General features: G+C 40.8%; 1 protein-coding gene across 1 annotated transcript in view; it reads right to left on the reverse strand.

Annotated features, from left to right (window-relative positions):
* phip (pleckstrin homology domain interacting protein) overlaps positions 1-16,557 on the reverse strand; it is a 41,228-nt gene that overhangs the window by 4,549 nt on the left and 20,122 nt on the right. Inside the window, exons 14-38 of the mRNA XM_022765297.1 lie at positions 16,060-16,194; positions 14,153-14,281; positions 13,722-13,947; positions 12,873-12,995; positions 11,440-11,623; positions 11,226-11,328; positions 10,816-10,953; positions 10,475-10,572; positions 10,123-10,330; positions 9,129-9,239; positions 8,691-8,798; positions 6,949-7,073; positions 6,460-6,542; positions 6,186-6,297; positions 5,017-5,078; positions 4,728-4,883; positions 3,782-3,902; positions 3,569-3,694; positions 3,264-3,339; positions 2,144-2,203; positions 1,789-1,941; positions 1,098-1,250; positions 682-893; positions 345-586; positions 2-148 (exon numbers count right to left, since the gene is read on the reverse strand). Coding sequence (XP_022621018.1) covers positions 2-148; positions 345-586; positions 682-893; positions 1,098-1,250; positions 1,789-1,941; positions 2,144-2,203; positions 3,264-3,339; positions 3,569-3,694; positions 3,782-3,902; positions 4,728-4,883; positions 5,017-5,078; positions 6,186-6,297; positions 6,460-6,542; positions 6,949-7,073; positions 8,691-8,798; positions 9,129-9,239; positions 10,123-10,330; positions 10,475-10,572; positions 10,816-10,953; positions 11,226-11,328; positions 11,440-11,623; positions 12,873-12,995; positions 13,722-13,947; positions 14,153-14,281; positions 16,060-16,194 — 3,391 coding nt within the window. The remainder of the gene's footprint in view (position 1; positions 149-344; positions 587-681; positions 894-1,097; positions 1,251-1,788; positions 1,942-2,143; positions 2,204-3,263; positions 3,340-3,568; positions 3,695-3,781; positions 3,903-4,727; positions 4,884-5,016; positions 5,079-6,185; positions 6,298-6,459; positions 6,543-6,948; positions 7,074-8,690; positions 8,799-9,128; positions 9,240-10,122; positions 10,331-10,474; positions 10,573-10,815; positions 10,954-11,225; positions 11,329-11,439; positions 11,624-12,872; positions 12,996-13,721; positions 13,948-14,152; positions 14,282-16,059; positions 16,195-16,557) is intronic.

Raw genomic sequence — 16,557 nt, forward strand, 5'->3', positions numbered from 1 at the left:
CCAGGGGTGTGTCGTACAGGAGTCCTGAGTTTCCGCCGGGTGCTTCCCCCACTGCTACTTTCTGCAGCTGTAGAGGGTGTCACCTTTTCGGAAGTTGTTGGCGTTGAAGCCGACACAGAGTTATGAGCCCTCAGCGAACGAGTAGACTCTGAAGATGGCAAAGAGGCAAATTGTGTAACATGTTGTGATCAGCTCCACATTTAACATACAGACATGAGAGTGGTGTTCTTCTCATCAACTCTCAGCAAGAAAAGTAAATAAGTGTATTTCCCAACATGTGAAACTACTCCTTTAAAATGTTTTAGTATTGCTTTAAGAGAGTTTACATGTGTAAGTGGTCTCACCTGTTGTGCTCTGTGTGTTGCTCGTGGCATTATGTGAGGAGGATGAGGCAGGTGGTGAATGTGCAGAATGCCGTGCTGCACTTCGTGTTCGCCCTGCAGCGGGTGTATCCGCCTTCCCGTTGACCAGCTGGGGGGGCTGTTTCAGGGGGATGCTCTGTCTCTGGGAGGAAGGTCGTGAAAGAGCTGGTGATGGCTCCCTTTTTGCGGTCACCCTGGATGATACACGCCTCTTCCTCTCTGGGCTAAAGATGCAGCATGATAAGGAAGAATACCGAAGATCAAACCTAATGCACCATAGGAGCTAAAAAAATCTAAATGAAGATGTCCTTCCTTCTACCTGGATGCAGTGCTGCTTGTGGGAGATTCACTCCTCCTCCTCCTCCTCTTCATGGCGTGCCGTGTCTGTCTGTCCGTAGTGTGTCGCGTCTGTCTGTCTGTGCCCTGTCGATTCAGTTTATCAGTGAGGCCGTGGATGGCCTTGTAGTCAGCCAAGATGGAGCTGACATGCTCCTCAAACAGCGCAGAGAGCCTCAGACTCATACTGTAGATCTGGAGACACATTGAAGGACACACTGAAATCAAATGTCACACTTAGAAAATAAAAGGAATACATGTTAAAAAGCACTGGCTAATTTCAGGATTTTATTTTATGGACTCATCAAAGTATGCATAACGGACGCAATACAATACATTAAATTGTATGTATTTTGGTTTCAGTGAGTGTATGTGTGTGCTTGCGCATGCGTGTCTCACCCGAGACTTCTTACTGGGCGTGTAAGCTTTGGAATTGCTGAAAATGAGCCGGACATCTTTACAGAGCTCAATGGGAGACTGGTATTTTCCTTCTGTTAGCGTGCTGAGGACGGTTCCAAAGTCCATTGGAGAGTCAACTATTTGCAGGTAGTCCTGGAAGAAGCAGAAGAAATTGGGAATTACAGGTTTCAAAAGATGTGAACAGAATAAGGACTAGACAAGAGGAAGACGGAGAAAGAGGATAGAGAAGTGAGAGATTTGGGGGGATTTGTGGTTTCATTTTGAGTGGACTGGAAAAAACCAGATCCAACAGCGAAACAATCCCATCCTTCTTCTGTTAACAAGAGAACTCTAGCCCACTGAAGCCGTGAGTCTGTTCACATTGTTTCTCCTTCCCAACTTATACTGTACATCCATTCGGTTTGGTCTTCATTTCAGATGCTGAATGGAGAGGCCTGTTCTTCAGATCAAACAATTCCCTCACCTCAAATACCACTCCTTGTGTAATTGAAAAGTAGCCACTTATACCCCAGACTCGAGTACCAAATGCAAATCAATGTGAGCCTAATGGAAATTCACAATGAGCTAAACTCAAATCACAGCCAGAGGAGTTTGGTTTGTTTATGAGAAGGTAGTTCACATGTGTGCACCACACTTAATACAGAAAGTAAGACTTTTGTCGCATATGTACCGGGTACTCCTGTAGGTCCACGGGTTCTCTGAAGGGCTCTGAGTCCTCACACTGAAAGATCAGGTCCAGCAGCTCCTTACAGCGCCCCCTCCATGCATGAGGGTCGTATGAAGGAGGTCGGGTTCGCAGTTGGCGCTGCATAGGTCGACGACCCTATACAAAAAAATGACAATACGCTGAAGTAACTATACTAGCTGATACAAAACAGCCTGCTGTTCTTTTGATGGATTATGTGACAGTCGGCTAACTTTATGTGTGAAAAGTGAAAGGTTAGAGTTTAGTATGGTTAGTTGTCACTCATGTGGACAGCCGGCTGGAACGTATGAGAACACACTGTTGCTGTGAGACATGCTACCTTGTGGTTTCGTGTGGACGTTCCAGGAGTATTAGTATCTTCGTCCTCCTCCTCCTCATCCTACACAGGAACAGGGATAACATTATAAAGGTAATGCATATTGCACTCTACTTAGCTCATGTATTATAGGCTGCTCTTTAATACAATACAGTATTTTATTATTTCAACGACCAGCTGCCTTTTAAGTATTAAGTATTAGGTTTCATGCATCATGGAGTCTTTGAGCTGCCAAACTAGATCTATTGAAAGCACAAATCAGATTATTATGACCACTGTCCTGCCCTACAAAGATAAAATGCAGTAAATACATATTTGGCCAAAACTGAGTTAAGACCAGAATGTGACTTTTTGACTTCTGTATTACCATATTAAAATTATTAAGACTTAGACCCGTACAATTCCAGTGAAAGCTCTTTACAGTTACTAAAAAATAAACAACAGCTCCATCACAAAAAGCTAATTAGACTGCTAAAACAAGAGACCTAATGCTACTTCTATTGTAAGCTAGCTGGGGGGAGAACCACTGCTAGCCCTAGCAAAAACTAAAATTAGTTTTTACCATGAGCCCTCTCTTTTTCAAATAATATAATACATTTGATGAACATGAGACATCTTGGTAATTCAGTTTTTTATCACATATAACTGAATCTCATAATGAAGGAAAAAATAACAGGTAACAAGTCTGGCTCAAAGATAACTAGCCTAGCTTAGCAGAGTGTAGCAGTAACTTCAGTCTGCTGCCTTTGACTGTAGTGGTATTCATGTGATTTAATGTAGTTAAGTCTGGTGAATGAAAATGAGGGCAACTTTCAAACCCTTTTTCTCAGCTTCATTGTTTCTGCTCTTCTGTCACAGTGTTTTAAGATATAATTACTACTGGTAATCAAAACTTTATGGGCAATGTTTTATGCATTAAACATTTCAAATTGACAGCATCTTGAGGCAGGAATTAAGACATTTGTGTAAAAGAGTTAAAGTGAAAGTATATAGTATAGAATATTCATATAAACAAATTACATTAACAATATTCTGCCCTAGTGAGAAACTATGTAATCAATATCAGCCAACATGTTCAGGATCATTTTAAGTCATATGTAAAAATTTATTTATGCAGACACACCTCATCTTCAGAGTCAGAGAAGGTTGCCTTCTTCATAGTTTTGTAGAGGGGCATGAGGTCTGTCAGACTTTGGTCCCTGAAGAATACAAGAGAGCAGAAATGAATTCATATCTGACAGTTCAAATGTTGGAAAGACGACAAGATGGAAATGGTCTTAATTGTTAACAAGAAATGTGCAACGTCAAATAGCTATAACAAAAACGAAATACTTGTTTTTGATAACTCATTAACTGATTAACATTTTGTTAATAGACACCGATATACAGGCTTTTAAATTAACAGTACTGTACATTTAACACACTCACTTAATAAATTGCAGCATGAGGTCAGAGACAAACTTGGCGGTAGTGACGATGAATGATCCTGGCTCATTGAATGTTTGGGCGTTGTGTTCAATATAACGAACCTCCCACATCAGAGACGACAGTCGTCTGAAAGGAAAACAAACAGATGTAGAGTTTGTTTATATATATTCTCTCTCTTACATACACACATTCTGTATCTATTCTATCATTTACCTGTAGAAGTGGTTCACCAGCCTTTGGCGTATAGTGCTGAGGTCAGTGACGTAGGCCACGACTGTGCAGTACGTGGGGTAAGCCTGTAGGTCCACTGGAAAGGCAAATGGTGCTGCCACATCTGAGGGTGATGAGTTTTGTCGGTAGATAGAAGACAGGTTAAGAGAGGATTATTACTGGGACACATCAGCTGTAGCAGGCAAGCTTTTAGTACTCAAAACAGCTTCAAGGTGACAGAGGAAAAGGAAGGAGAAGTTGTGATTTGTGACAAGGGTCAAGATCAAAATGGCAGGATGATGCCAGGGTTTTTAATCAATGTTTAATCAATAATAAGCCTACATGATTGAGTGCAGTAACGTTGCTGGCAATATAAGTGAGATAAGGGTATTTAACCAAGGTGGAAATCTTTGTTCCCTTTATCCCTTTTTGCTAAAGATTTTCCTACCTATTCTAAATATTTCTACCTAAATTTAGATGTTGAAAACGCACCTAAAAGAGTTAATATAAATCCTGTCCTGTGAGCCAACTGCAGCATAAAGCGTAGGAGTAACAGGGAGAGATCTAGAAGGATTAAGTGTGCCGGCCGTTGGTACTCGTGTGTGTCTTTTCCACAAACTGTCACTAGAGGGAGCCCTCAGACCAGCTTTCTTCCACTAGGGAGGATTGCAGTAATACAAAGTCTGTGCCTAATATGACATTACATCACTTAACTGGAATTCAAGCAAGCACCTCAATATCTGGCTCAACCTGTTAGCAGCTTATTCCTTTTAACATATGATCCGTGGCTCTGCTGGGCTCATGCTGATGAGCTCAGAGGGGTGACTCATGTTGTGTAGAGTCATGCTGCTGCCTCTTTACAAGAAACGCGCCCTCGTGGCTTAACTTCACATCCCTGCTTACATGACATAAGTGGACTTATTTTCACAGGGCCTTGATGACGCCATACCAAGTGTGCAGAGCTGGTCGATGGCTTTGATGATGCGTTCGCACTCGTCTGCGCGTGTGCGGCAGCCCCATTCCCCGTCCAGGGGGACGTACAGCAGCTCCTTCTGCTCATCTTCTATCAGTGGGACGCTCATGCCCAACTCCTCAGGGAACGTGGCTACACAAAAGAAGATTGCAAAAATTTCAAACTTTAGAAAACCAGAATTTTTACTTTGTAAAGTAAGGAATATTTTGTGTGCATGTCTGAGTTGTGTGTCCACCATAGTGTGGGTGTACTTTAGATCACCCACCATCATCAGGGATGGGCTCCATATCCCAAGGACTCATCTTCTCCGTGTCTCCATTATCCCAGCTGGATGGGAAATAGTGCTGATATGAATCATCAACATTCATCACATTGTTGTCTTTGTCTTTGTCATTTCTTTTCTATTTTACATAGGTGACGTGCAGCATTGCAAGCACTGACATTCCTCTCCCACACCCTAAAGTGGATGTCATTCTCTAATGAAGTTTTTCAAGAGAAGAAAAAAATAACTCAGACAAGAAAACAAAGGGCAGTGCCAGCTGGCGTCATTGTAAATCTCAAATTCAAACTGTCATCCGGGATACTTCTGTCAAGTTTCTTGAATGATTCAAGCCATGAGGTGTTTTTGCAGTTAATGAGCGTCGTGAGAGGAGGTGTCATACGCATAATCACAAGCAGCTCTGTGTCTACATTTGCCTGAATTTGTCCAAGCAAACAAAAGCCTGTTGCATGTAAACTATTTTAATGAAAGATTTAATATTGTGTTCGTGTTCTGTGGAAAGTCCAGCCTTTAAATCATTAAATCCTACTATTTACTAAGACACTCTTTGTGCCAAGAGACCCACTGTACAGTGGACCCAGTGGGAGCTGAGACAAAGTCTTCACACTTCATTGATTCCTAAAAGTCAGTCAGTCTCTAAATTTCAAGTGGAATTTCACAGGACTTTAAAGTCACAGAACTTACGTAATTATATTATTGATAAAAAAAAATCAGTAAAATTAGTGCTGCACAATTGTGCATAAAACAAGAATAAAGTTTTGCTCACTAAGAGATTATAATTTTACATCCATATTTCTACTGTAACCTCCCTGTACTTATGAGTGCATTTATAGTTTAAAGGGGCTGAAAACATTTCTGACATTAACTTGCAGTGCTGCAATGATAGCAAAAATATACTGTGTAAGTTCTATAACTATATGACTTGTCATTATCACCTTTGAAACTGAAAACAATGTGACACTCCACTTCCTTTCCTCACCACCACGTAGTTCTGTTTTTATCTATGCCTGTGCACAGTTTGTGGGTCATGTAGGGGAAAGAAGTCTTTTCATTTGTTGATGCAACTCACAGAGAAATTAGGAACAGTTGGAAACTGCAATTTTTTTTATGTGATCAGACATGCGTGCCTAGTGCAAACAGAGATGTGGTCATACCAGACATTGTAGCACTGGAACAGGCTGTCAGGATACTGGGGCTGGTAGGGCTCCTGGCTCTCAATAGTCCCAAACCACCAGGCATCATCAATCACTGACCGAAACCTGTCACCTATAGACATCACAGGAATATTTAGATCTTTACAAAAAACAGAAGTTGACAATAAATTGAGCTACACAATGTACGTGAAATATATTTTATATTTGCTTCAAATACTGCACACGTCTCCAGTTAGTCTGGTTTATTCAGACAGCAAAGACAAAATTGGCTGACCTATACTCCACTGCCGCTTTCTGGCATTGTCAAACTGCTGCCGCAACACCAGGAAGTCGATTACATCAGGCATGTCGTGGTATCTACGGCGAGAGAAATATGTACAAATTGCAACATCAAAGCAATAAAACAATAAATATAACACCCATATTAACAGTGTACAGCAGATCAGGAATGTAGAATTTGTAGTAGCACAGTTTGCCATTCTCAAACACTCTTTATTTTATAATGTAACATTACTGGATTAAATGTTTTATGAGTGCTGTCTTCTCTTGTGTCAAGATTAGAATTCATTTAAACTTAACAGAATAGATTACTTAGGAGGAGAGTTTCCCAGTGAGCAAAGAAAATCTGCATGTTCGTGGAAAATGTTAATATAAATACAGGATGTGACACATTGTAAAGCAGCACATGTGCCAAGACTTGAGATGTTTGATATGCAGCGCAATCTTTACACATCTGTGCTTGCTGCTCTAGAGGGATGCTTACTTCATAGAGAAGGACCCTCCAGTCAGTTTGCCGGTGTCGGGGTCCAGGAAGGAAAGCTTCAGACAGCACAGTGTGGGCAAGCCGACCTCGTACTTGATGCCAACTATCTTCATAAGCTCCTGCTCCTGAACACCACAAATGAAAAGAACAAATGACACAAACTCATTTCTTCTCAGGAAAGATCTTTCACATACCCTGGAACCTAACCGTAGTTCACTACACACACACACGCAAACTAGTTCTCACTTAAATAGATTTTCTTCTCACTGTTTTATTGTGTAGATACAGGTTGAGAGAGTGTTAGCAATGCTACAGTAAGTTTTTCCAGCTGAGAAAAAGTGAGAGTGGAGACAGATGCTTTAGCATTGTCATGCCTGGTTGTTCAAATTACAAAAAAAGATACACAAGAGAGCACTGCATTTCACACGCTATAGGCAACACAATCACAAAGATGCACACTGTGCCTGCAATGCATTATGGTCTGCCATCTGCACAGAAATAGCTATTTCTGCCTCCACACACAGAAAAGAAATGAAAAATACACCAAGTAAAAATACAACACCATAAGCTGCTGCTTTTAAGAAAAGTGTCTGATGGTGTTCTTTTTTTCTTTTTCTTTCAGAGACGGTTTCATATACAGGGATGAAACTTTGTACTCAGCAGACATTTGTCTTTTAGTGGAAGGACATTTTTAGGACAGAAAAAGGATTAAAGGCCACCTGAGAGTGAAAGTAGATAAAGAAAAAATACCGGTAAGAGTTTTGCTAGCTACTCTGACTCTGTGTGTGTGTGTGTGTGTGTGTGTGTCTGTGTTGAATTGCTGATAGCAATGAAACAACAGTGAATGCTAACATCATTGTAGGTTGCAGCTATGTGTCCTTAGGAAAGCTATGTGTCATTTGTTCAACTCTAGTGCGCTGCGCTTTGTAGCCATTACTTTGAAAATTCAGCAACCTGTAAGAGAAATGTCACTGAAATATTACACAACCAACATGTCATGTTAGATCACAAAACAGGGTCCTGCATCATATGTTTGCTGTATATTTATCAGAGAAGTAGAGAAAGAATACTTTCAAGTTTTTCACTGAGATTTTTATTTCAATGTTCTTAAAGGGGTTATTTGTAAGTTTTCTCTGCTGCCGAATGTGGTTTCTTCCTGGGAGTGGGTGGTGGTGTTTGTCGAATTGACGAGACCTTCAGCCATGGTTGTCTTTATAATTTATATCATATGTCTTTATAAAGAGGTTATAATACGTCCTCTGAGCAGCACTACGTCTTCAAGGCAGATTGGAGGTTACAGCGAGTCACTAGCGGAAAGTGAGGAAACGGGCCGGGGCTAGCTGGTTAGCATGCTAACTTCAGTAGAAGAAAAGATGTGACAGAGATAACAGATAACATAGGTGTTGCTTTCCACCTCTGGAGACAGCTCTTGGTGAGTTAAGCAACATTTCTTCTAGACTGGTAAGTAAACAGCTGTTTATAATAAAGCTATCTATGCAGCAATAGCCAAACTTTAACTCCTTTAATAAATGTCATTAACTTAACAGTCCAAGTATAATTCCCCTGTGTAAAGCCTGTATTTTGTTACATGGCTCCACTGTGATTTTTTCTTATGGGCTTCTCTTCAGTGGTTGTGGGCACACAAGTGAAGAGACAATATAAATCTCCAGAAACATAGGATGTAAAGAGCGATGTCTCTCTTCAGAGAGTCTTAAATCCATCTTTGTCAAACTGTTCCTTACCCGCAGCTCCATCTTGTGCCAGGGCTGCTTCTTAGGATTGATGCTGTAAATCTTTTTCTGTTTGGCCATCTCCACATAGGCTTCATGACCCTGTCTGAAGTAGTATACCTGCATACACACACACACACAAACATACACATGCATCATTTCAAATACACAACAGATCATATCTCTTTTAACTGTAGTTTCTGTATCTTCCTGGTACTTTTCCTGACTGTACAACATATTACTCTACTCAAAAATACAAAACTTATGGCAATATATTTACAAGATATGTTAAGCTGCTGGGATGGCAATCTCAGCTAGTGTGAAGACTTCTAATCTTGCTGCTATGTAAAACATGCGCCTGTGTTTTTGGTGTAAGTTTTCTCCATCAATGTGGTTCACATGTGGTTCCCATGTGGTGAGGACACTATAACAGAAACAGGCGCCATGTACCTCATCTCCCATCTGGGGTATGTAAGGACATCTCCGAGGGACCGTGTCTGTGATCCAAGCGGAGGGAAGCCACTCCTCCAGAGTCAACCCTTGCTCCTGAAACTCTGTCCTCTGAATGACACACAACATAATAAATACTCAATAACAGTTCATTCAAAAATCTGAAGTTTAGAACATTTTCTTATATTTTCCAAATGTATGAAAATTTTGCCTTTAAGGACCTACACTTAGTAGTTAGTTCTCATAATCCTCCCCTCATGTGTCAACATGTGTAAACACATGATTATTATAACCAAATGTTTTTTTTTTTCCCCTTTTCCTTATTTCTCATGCAGATGAACATCTAATTGACATTTGTATATTTATTACGTGAATATAAATTAATGAAACGGACAGCTTCAGTATTTACTGATTTAAAGATCAAATAACATAAACTACACAGAGGCTGTCTCCAGGTGTCACATGACACAAATGCGAACAGCAAGGGCGCACGCACGCACGCGCACACACACACACACACACACACACACACACACACACACACACACACAATGGCTCCAAAAACCTTATGCAAATATGACAGCTCGCAGTAGTAGGCTACAACTGTTTTAATTTTTTTCCATATGTTGTCTTGTATGAAAAGACACAAAATGAACACTATAAGCAGACTACTTGATTACTGTAAGGGAATTATTTAAACACCATTTGTACAGGAATGACTCTGTTTCAAGCTTTTTGATCCATAACAGCGATTGATCACTGTAACTATACAAATAACTATAAGTGGTTTCCACTGTATCTCTTATTATTATGTCTAATTAATGGCAAAGGCTGTAATTTATGCCACTTTCACGTCATCAAATTATTAGTTGAACTCTTATTTTTGCAAACAGCTGATGGGTAATAACTCAGAATCACACTTCTTACTTCACTTGTCCTTCTTCCTCTCGCTACAAGGAGGAAAATAACATTTCAGCCATTATTGACGACCAACCTTTCTCTTCTCCTTTGGCTGCTTCTTCTTTGGTAATGCACCGTCTTTGTCTGGTTTGTCTTTCTTTCTTTCTTTCTTCCCGTCCCTCTTCTTCTCTCCATCCTCCTCAGAGCCGCTGCTCTTCTTTTTCACTTTAACACTCTTCTTGGGCGGCTCAAGGTTGATCCCTGCATCTGCTGTCCAGTCAGAGTAATCGCTGGAGTAGTCACTGTAAATAAATCACAGAACAAAGACTAAACACACAAACATATCTGCTTGTGTTTATGATTTATGATTTGCATATGGTATGTGCATGTATGTGTAGGAGATAGATGATATGAGACATGTGTGTGATATACTGTATGTGTCTTACCTTGAACTACTGTGGTCATCTGGCCAGGGCTCTTTCTCCTCCTCTTCCTTCTCCTCCTCTGAGGAGTGTCCGTTGATTTGCCGAACCTCCACCTCTCCCTGAAAACAAAGCAACACAAAGAAATAAATTAAAAAGAATGAATGAAATACATGAAAATATTTGGAATATATCTTTAAGATGTCTTTAAAAATACTTTAAAAACACAGATCCAATTTTGAGGACAAAGTCGTCTGTTTTTTTAGATAATGCACTGTTGGATTTCAAGAAAAGTTTTCCCCATAGTTCCCACATAAAATATGAAACGAAATCAGAATCCAAGGCAGTAACAGTAGCGTATCTACCTCTGACGTGCTGTCATCGTCGTCCGCAGCCTCAGCACTCTGGCGACTCGTCTCCTCCATGGCAGCACGAGTTTGATAACCATGGTTACCTTGGCTCCTCCTCGCCTCATCAACTACACACTCTGATGTGGGATGAACCTGCAACAACAGAGAATGGATTGGTTAATATGAAGGACAGAAACAATAATAAGTCAGGTGATTAACACTGATAGCAGAATGATAATTAGGGACACAAGGGCAAAAAATTTAAATGAGGAAACAATAAAGCTGGATTAAAAATACAACGAAGTTCTGTGAACAGATGTGAAGATGTCAATAAAATGATTTAACGAGAAAAATAACCATATTTCTGTAAAGTGCTGTAAAACAATCATGTCTGTGAGTGTGTGTGCAAATGTTAATTCACTTACCCTACTCTCCTTGGGGAGAGAGTGGATGGTACGTCTCCTCCTTTCTGACTGATAAATATTGATTTCCTCCTCCCCTTTAGCTTCACGCCAGTTCACCTGTCTCCTAAACAACAACACACACACAGTTCATGATGTGTATTAAAGCTACTACTTCCAATGGAAGAAAATGATGTGACGTGTGTGACTGCTGTATGTATGTGTGTGTGTGTTTTACCTGACAGAGGCGTCCTCCAGCTCAGGGACCAGCACCCTGCGGCTCCAGGCCACCAGGTCTCCCTCTGTGGCCATCTGGCTGCGTGGGGCGTTGCTGTGCATCTGGCGGACACCCTCGATCTGGCCACTGCGACGCAGCCCCACGTTGGGTGGGGAGTGGACCTCTGTGGGCGAACCCACTGATCCTGAGGAGAGGAGACGTTAACATACTTCAGTGCCCATCTGCTTACCTTTCTAAGAAATAATAGAAAGATCTCAAAACATCATCAAAACAACAAGTTAGTAAATGGGAATTTCTTGCTCTAAAATCATTGGGCTGCAACTAAAAAATATTTTCACTATTGCTTCATCGCTTTGTCTATAAACTGTCAGAAAATAGTGAAAAATATCCATCAGTCCAAGGTGACGTCTTCAAATTGCTAGTTTCGTCAGACCAACAGATGAAAACCCAAAAGATATTCGAGTTACTATCAGATGAGACAAAGAAAAGTAGCAAATCCTCACATTTGAGAAGCAGGAACCAGAAAATATTTGGTATTTTTGCTGTAAAAAAGAACCATTAACCATTTTACAAAATAGTCTTTGTGTTGATTGACTAATTAATTAACCATTAACTGTTTCATCAATGAAAGTGATTGAATGAGAGATACAAAGAAAGACAAGAAAAAACAAATGATTCTAAATAACATGGAGTCAGTTGTTGAGGTAATTGTGTTTCAGTTGTAAAACCTAATGGAATTTACAAAGCGTACAATAAGGACACTTGCAAATAAAGACAAATGCAATTACTTAACATTGCGTATGCTAATGTGTGAGGATGGATCACCAGAGCCACAGGCACACGGATGACTTTGATCAACTGTGTGTTTTCATCACTAAATGCATTAGCTGACCAAAAAGCACATATCCCCAACACTCATGTATCTTCTGAAATCACCAACTCTCTGAGACACACTCCAAAGGTGTTTTATTGAGCTGTTTAGGCTTTCTGTGTCTCCTGCGTAGTTTTGCATAATTGGACATTATGTATGTTTCATATGAAAAATCTTTTTTAAGTTTTATAATACATTCATTCCAAACAAAGGGTAGGAAAGTAATCATTACGACTATGATAAATACATAATTATTATAAATGTATTGTGCAGTGTAAGTTTCACACAATTAATTATACAAATTCATCATATCTGGATTAACATAGTGTCTGCAAATAATCCTCCCCTTGTTTTAACCTGCTTCACATATAAGTGCAACATTCGAGTGACACGGGGTTTATACAGCTTCGCTATTTTTAACTCAGTTTTAGACACTGAAGTGGCATCTTGCATTTCCTTAATGTTTTCACTAATCTGTATAGCATGTGAACCACACTGAATCCACATTAAAGGGCTGCCCACACTACAATAGTATGAGCTTCCAGTCATGACTTGGTCCTACCTCTACTGGCCCTGACGTCATTTGCTCCTAGTCTTTGGTCTTGTTCCTGCTGCAGCCTCTGAATCATGGTGTCCAGAGGACTGGGACCGTCCACCGCCTGCTCACTCACCACTTGGTTCAGGCCTGACACAGACAGGAATGGAGCAAGAGAAAGAGACTTAAAAAGTGAAAGAGAAACAGAAAGAGAGAAAAATCTGGTAAAATTACATAAGTTTAAAAATTCAACAGGAATTACAGTCATAAAGATCGCCACTGCCGTCTAAAAAATTCCTACACTGTGCACGTCACAGTACGCTACCATCCACTTCAAAGAAGAAAAACGCAGTGGGGTTTTCCCAAAATCCTGGGGAGTAACCTCAATACTCAGAATGCTTTTTAAAAGTAGGTCACGTTCAGGTAACTTTATTCTATATACTGCGAGGTAACTCCAGAGAGCTTGTAGAGATTCCTGTTCCCCCACTTGCTACCTTCACCTGTCTTCAGTGTGCAGTACTAATGCATTTCATTAACTTCTGACTGTTTCTGTTTATATACCTGCCAAGATTATAAACTGCCTTATTAATTCTGGATTTAATTGCCAATGCTAGTGCAGTTTCAGTAAATGCCTCTCATTAAGCACATTTGAAGACAGATAACATTCTTGTCAAGTAATGAGCTACAAGAGCAGTATGATCAGCTTGACAAAAGTGTCTTTGATCAGCTGACAGATGGGCTCTGATGAGGCCTCCGGGTAAAGATCTGCTCTGATGTGTAAAAGCAGACAGGGAACAAGTTCAGCAACAACTGACTTCACGACCCCAAAAACGTGAAGGAGTGATACTACTGAGGGTCTGACTTCAGCCTCTGTACCTGAGGAAGTGACGCCCATCTGTGGGATCAGCTGCTCGTCCCTGCAGCCCTCTCTGCCAGGCACCAGCCGCTGGTATCTAGGAGGGTGAGGGTTTCCGTCCACGTCCACCAGGAAGGGAGGGGGCATTAGGTGTGGCGCCTGCTGAGTCTGCTCATCCAGCACGTAATTGTTGGCGTCCCGGATCAGCGGCCGATAGTCGGTATGGAAGAACATCTGGTCCGCTATCTGAAGCAGAGGTGGAGAGTAACAGGTGCATTTACGCTAAAGCTAATACATCTATATGTTTTCATTTCATTCTTCCCACATCTGATCTCAGGAAGTGACAAGACACGGGCATTTGTTCCTACTGATAACAACAATTCCTCAAGTTGTTGTTACACGTCCAGTAAAGATATGTGTGTAAACATGAAAGACGGTCCTGTCACTTTACCTTATCGTACTTGCTGCTGGAGCCAAAGCCAAAGATGAGCAGGTGTCCATGTGAGTCTGTGGCTGCAAAATGCTGCCCATCTGGACTACATTTGCAGTCAAACAACGCCCCATGCCCTTGGCCCTCGATCTATTCACAGAGACAGAGAGAGAGAGGAAGATAGGCAAATAGTGCACACTTTAAATCTCAGTATTACAATGCTTGCGGGGAATTCCAACCAACTGTCGCAGTTGTATGGCATGGACACACTCAACTCAAAATATCTAATACACAAGATCACATGCACTATTAAGTAAGCAACATGAATGCCACTTACAAGTGTTGCTCTACAACATTTTCCTTAAATATTAAATCAAAATAATTTATTTATGATTCACCAAATACCCAGTTTAAGAAAATTGTCAGGTATTTTTTTTTTTTTCAGATAAACAGCATTTCAGCTCAGCAGCATTTCACATTTCCAGCAACAAAAGTGAAATCAACAGAATCAGATGGATAGCAAGAGGAGTGATAAGTCAAAACCTGTAGACCACCTGTAGAAACTGTTCTGACCATCGATTACCTGTTGCTTTTAGTTGTTCTGTGGGTTTTCCTCACTTTAACAATTCAAACACAAGATGAAAACATTTCTAGTTTAGTATTTGCCTTCTTGTCCCTTATTCATCAAAAAGACTCAGAATCTGCCAAACCTGAAGTACTGAACCTTCAGTCGTCTCCTACTTAGGTATATGCAGGAAGGGCACAGTTGAAGGGCTACAGTAGCAGCAGCAGTGATTACACACAAGGTGTGTGGGATACATGATGCAGTAGATTAGCAGTGCAACTCAACTTTTCTGCCCAAAATGTCTTGCAGGCTTTGCTCCATTAAAAGGTATAGTTTTACACATTTGTAGATGAACTTTCTCTCGCTCTCTTGCTGAGAGTCAGAGGAGAAGATTGACACCACTCTCATGTCTGTCAGTGAAATATCAGTCCACAGCCGGCAGCTGGTGAGCTTAGGCTCGCACGGAGACGGAAAACAAGGAAAACAGCACGTCTGGCTCTGTCTAAAAGTAGCAAAATCTGCCTACCAGCACTACAGCTACCCAAGCAATAGTTTGGCACATACTTTGCGAAAAAAACCTTTTTTTTTGTCATTTTTACAGCATAAAAGTGCTGGTAGGTTCAGGCTAACTGTTTCCCCTTGCTTCCAGTCTTTATACTAAACTAAGCTGAGAGTAGAGCGCCATCCGTCTTCTCTGCTAACTCTCAACAGGAAAGTGATTAAACCTAAAAATGCCGAACTATTCCTTTATGTTTCAAACTATCTATGTCTATGATCAACACCAAGATTTTGGCTGACTGACCAGCTCTCTGAGTGACTCACTTGTTTTTAGACTGTGATTAATGCTGTCCTTGGTTACCATAGAGACACAGGCAGGAAATACAACAGCAGCTACAACGATTAACACGCTAGATGAGTATGTACAGCAGCATATGCACATGAGCATGCTGCCATGCTTTCACTCTACACTGGAACTGTGCCCATGGCCACGCATAGTGCATTAAAATGACAAGAGAAATAGCCATAATAGAGGTGAGAAACTAAGACAGCAGAGAGAGAAAGTGAAAGCACAGAGGGAGGGGAGAGACAGTTAAGAGGGTGAGAGGGAAAGAATGTGAGACAAAGAGTGAAAGGGGAGGAATGTGTGGAGGGACAAAAGCAAATACAACATGAAAAGCACATATCCCTGCAGTCCAGAGGGGAAAAACAAAGCTAATTGATAATTTGCTGCATAAGAAACATGAAGAAAACATGACATCTGTGTCATCCAAGAGGTGGGAAAGTATCAGCTTCAGTGTGAATGTAGCCGAAGACAAGTGGGGAAGACAGTAACAGAGAGACACAGGATAGACAAAAATCTTACCATGTTGAAATAGGAGCGGATCTTGACCCCTCTGGCCAGGTCCCACACAATGCAATTCCCATCATGCCCCGCTGAGAAAAGGATTCTTGGATCAAAGGGATGTGGCTCCAGAACGAACACCTCATCCTCGTGACCCTGTCATTAAACATGAACGTCTAGGTTTAGACACTCTTGAGAAATAAACAAAGACAGATAAAAAAAATCAATGCTGTTTCTTTCGTAATCGCCTGTACCTGTGATTTGACATGTTTTAGACATTAACAAACATACTTTGTGTCACTTGTATTCCTCTCTCTGCGAGTGTGTTTATTGGGTTAGCCTGGAGTTACTCTGAGATCCAACATTTCAGAGTCAGCTACCAAACCACATGTGTTTTAATGCAAGAAACAACCAGCATCATATTAGCTTTTCAACAATGTCCATGACTGCCTTTTGTTTTTCTTCTGGGCTCATCTGCAATGTTTTCCAGGCAACTATCATATGTCCCACATCCTTGAA

This window comes from Seriola dumerili, unplaced genomic scaffold (genome assembly GCF_002260705.1).
Source record: "Seriola dumerili isolate Sdu_G_001 unplaced genomic scaffold, Sdu_1.0 BDQW01000025.1, whole genome shotgun sequence".
In the NCBI taxonomy this organism is placed as follows: Eukaryota; Metazoa; Chordata; class Actinopteri; order Carangiformes; family Carangidae; genus Seriola; species Seriola dumerili.